Source organism: Camelus ferus, chromosome X (genome assembly GCF_009834535.1).
Source record: "Camelus ferus isolate YT-003-E chromosome X, BCGSAC_Cfer_1.0, whole genome shotgun sequence".
Classification (NCBI taxonomy): Eukaryota; Metazoa; Chordata; class Mammalia; order Artiodactyla; family Camelidae; genus Camelus; species Camelus ferus.
Genome location: NC_045732.1, coordinates 33,356,183 through 33,360,078, shown reverse-complemented (window position 1 = coordinate 33,360,078; position 3,896 = coordinate 33,356,183). Strand labels below are relative to the sequence as shown.

The 3,896-nt window shown below is 47.6% G+C and overlaps 1 protein-coding gene across 1 annotated transcript; it reads right to left on the bottom strand.

The window, feature by feature from the left end:
* Positions 1–2,180: 2,180 nt before the first annotated feature.
* LOC102505089 (ferritin heavy chain-like) lies at positions 2,181–3,060 on the bottom strand. Its single transcript, XM_032475339.1, has one exon. It carries the CDS (start codon positions 2,981–2,983, stop codon positions 2,336–2,338), a length of 648 nt encoding a protein of 215 aa, XP_032331230.1. The 5' UTR covers positions 2,984–3,060; the 3' UTR covers positions 2,181–2,335.
* Positions 3,061–3,896: the final 836 nt, after the last annotated feature.

Sequence of the window (3,896 nt, the reverse complement as noted above, 5' to 3'; positions counted from 1 at the left end):
TGCTTCTGATCCATAGACTACACTTGGAGTTGCGAGGAGCTCGCACTCGCTTTCATGGTCTGAAATATCTGGGTCCTGCCCCAAGGGACTCTGATGCACTTGGGTTTGGATTTGGCCTGCACGTCAAGATGTTTTAAAGCTCCAGAGGTGACCCTAGCAGCAGAAAAGCCTAAGAAACTTTGTGCTGAAGTGCACATGGTATTTTATACATTTAAATTTTTATATTATCAGTAGCTCTATTATGGTGTCCCTTTTGCTTATTTCTTGCCGCATCCCATACTTCCTCAGGACAAACATCCATACATACAGTGGGAATCAAAGTGAGCCCTTTATCCTCTTGCTTTTGTCCATCTCTGAAGAAAGAGAAGTATTTCAAGGTGGAAAGTTGTCCCAGTAAATCTCAGTTCCAGGCAACAGAGAAATCTTCCTTCCTGAGTCCTGGCTGCACATGACAACGAAAGAAGCTACAGAGGACTTTTTGTTTCCTTCTCAGTATGCAAGGTGCCTGCGTTGGCTAAAATGGAAGACAGACGTCCAATGGCAAAGGATAGATATGCAGTCTTTTCCCCAAAGCATTAACTACAAGAAGGAACTTAGAAGAAACTGGAGGATGATTATGAAGATGGCGATGTTGATGGTGGTGATGAAAACCAGAAACATGGTGAACAAAGTGCTCCTTAGAGATTTACATACATTAACTCCTTTAATCGTCGAAGTAACCTAGTGGAGTTGAGACTTTTATCCTTATTTTAAATGTGAGGAAACTGAGGCACAGAGAAATTAAATACCTTACCCAGGTCTACCCAAGATGTGTGGCTAGACTGCTATGTGAACCCAGGCAAACTGAAGTTGAGAGACTCAAACAAAAAACTAGTTCTCCAAAGCAGGAAAGGAAGAAGGATCGTCAGTCAATGGACTGTTTCAAATGCTCACCAGTACATGCTTGCCTTGTGTGTCTCGTATCTGCGAGAAAGATGTGTATTGTGTGTATGTGTGTGTGTGTATATATATATCTGTACACACACACACACACACACACACATACATACATACTAGCTACCATATTGCTTTAAAGTATGTAGTAAAATACGAAGAAGTTTAGCTAAGCAGTAATTTCCTTCCATATTTCCCCAAGACTACACTTCAACATTTTCTTAAAAGTGAGAATCATGGCCTTGGAGTTCAGTTTCCAGAAACTTCAATTGTCCCTTTACTCTTGTTTGCCAAACTTGGTGTTTGTTCAATATATGTCTTTCTCTGCCTGCTTTGAGGACCTTTCCTCTCTCTGAGTTTGTCTCAGATCCTTCATATATGTATATATAGCCACCACAGGTGAAGCCACCATTATGTCTCTGGACCTGCTCCAGTATCTCCTAACTTATCTCCCAGCCTCCACTCTCCTGCTCCCCTGACATTCTTCAAAGCAATGAGAATCCTGGGTTTTATTCAGGGAGATTTATTCTACTTTATATTCAATAGCACAAATTTGACCTTTGCCATGACCTTTAATTTTTCAGCCCTTCTAATGAGGTAGTTTGAGGTTTTTGTGGTATTCTGTTCCTTTAGTGGAAGAAAGGGTACAATGGAAGGAAATATACACATCTTTGGATGTTTTGTAAGGGCAATATGCATAACTGGCAGGGTGACCTGGGAAGTCACTCCTGCATCTATGGGAACGTCAGCTAAGGCTCAGTTACCATTATCCTTGTTGGCAGGGGTGAGACTGTCAAGGACGGACTCTGCATACCTGCTTCTAGGACCCCCAGGCTGTTGTCCAGAAGCAACATGTGCTAACATTTCTTAATGAGCTAAACGTTTTCAGGTCAAGTTGAAGACACCCTTTATTTTACTCCCTGTCCAATCCCACTCTTCACTTCTTAAGAGTTCACCAGTATTACGAATTCCAAACTATATTTAAATATAATATTACCACACACAGGTGTCACATAGACTAGGACCGCAGATGACCCCTCCCCCACCCACTTACCCGTTGTTCATTAAGGGAATATTGATTTTGTGTTTTCCATGGTCCCATGCAGTACCTTCTCCCTCCATCCGTGGAGACTCTGAGCTACATGTGGACAGGTCATGGGTGAGTCGGAGAGACTTCTGGATACCTGTTTTAAACTTACAAAGTGAGAGGTGTGCACACGTCAATCAACCAGAGACCTTTATTTATTTAAGAACGAATAACTTTATTGCAAGAAATGGTAACAATGAAAGAAGAAAAACTTAAGTGAACTTTTTTTTTTGCAAGGGCAATATTGCCGTATGCATGCCAGGCAGGGTGACCTCGGGAAGTCACCCCGTGACCATGGGGAAGTGCAGTCCAGGCTCAGTTCTTCTTGTCACTGTCGCCCAGGGTGAGCTTGTTGAAGAGGTACTCCGCCATGCCGACTTCCGGGGTCCCCATCTTGCGCAGGGTGGTGATGTGGTCCCCCAGCTCCTTGATGAACTCGACCTGCTGGTTCAGGCAGTGGCTCTGCAGGAAGTGGCACAGGTGGGCGTCACTCTTGTTGCTGGCCAGCTGGTGCAGGTCGAGCAGGCTCTGGTTGACGTGCTTCTCTAGGCGCAAGGCGCACTGCATGGCCTGGAGGCCGTTCTCCCAGGCGTCGCGGTCTGGCTCCTTGATGTCGTGGAAGCAGAGGCGGCCCCCGCGCTGGTTCTGCAGGCGCATCAGGCTCTCGGCCCGCTCCCCCAGGTGCCGCGAGCGCCGCAGGAAGAAGCTGGCCAAGTGCTTCAAGGCCACGTCGTCGCGGTCGAAGTAGAAGGCCATGGCCAGGCACAGGTACGAGGCGTGGAGCTCCAGGGTGACGTGGCTGTTGACGGCGGCCTGGCAGTCGGGGTGGTAGTTCTGGCGCCCCTGCGAGGGCCCCGCGGGCGACACGGCTGGCGGCAGGGGTGTTAAGGCCAGGACGTAGGGGGCGCAGAAGCGGGGGCCGCGAAGCGGGCAGCGGCGGCGGCGGCCTTGTAGCCTCCTCATGGTGGCTGATGAGGGCGGCCTGAGGCGGCAAGCTTCACGCAGGCAGGCAGGTCGCTGGGTGTGAGCTGTTGGTTGGACAGGAAATGGCGGCCGTTATGCGAGTAGAGGGGGCGGGGCTAGATGGTCTGTTACAGGAAGCAGTCGGGAGTGGGGTGGGGGGTGGGGCCAACGGAGCGGGCCAGGAGTGGAGTGTCCCAGATTCCATCAAAGCCTGGGTGAAGCCAGGAGACTGCTGAGTGCCTGGCATCTAATCAGTTTTTAATTTTGCAGATTTCTAATTTACCAGAACTTTGTCTTGTCGTCTACGTGCTTGTTCCCTTCTGTAGCAACCTTTTCTTATTTTACAAATTAGTTTCTTCCGTTACAATTCTGAGAATATCAGTTTGAAATTTTGGTAAAGTTCTCTTCTGTTTTCTGTATTATACCCGGGTTTTGCTTCCCCCTAGAAACAGTTTTGTTTATCAAGATCTTCTCATTTACTTTCCTTAAACATCTGGCAAACCTTTGTTCATTTATACTTAGGAATAAAGGACTCATTCGCTTAGTCTCGGTAATTAGCATGGATCCGGTCTAGAGCTGCGCCGCCCGTTACACTAATAGGCTTCTCCTCAGAATGGGTGGGCAGAGTGTGTCTGTTATTCGGGAGTCTCTCCTTTGGAGGTACATGGCATGATGCAGGTAGCTTTATTCTGTTGCCGAAATAAAGATGATATTTCTGACATTGTAAGAGGAATGTTTTCCCCTTCAAGGTAGCTGTGTCGCTGTCTGCTGGCTGTGCAGGTCTGCAGTTGTCTTAAGCTCATTCACTTTCTTGGAGTGTAGTTTGTGGAGATTAAATGTGGTCAAAAGGTGCAGGTGCTTATGCCCAATGTAAGGAGGGGTGGGGGAGGCTCAGGGCAGGGCAAGACAGATG

Bases quoted from the DNA above. Each gene is read 5' to 3' on its own strand.
- LOC102505089 (XM_032475339.1), bottom strand. From the start codon at position 2,983: ATGAGGAGGCTACAAGGCCGCCGCCGCCGCTGCCCGCTTCGCGGCCCC.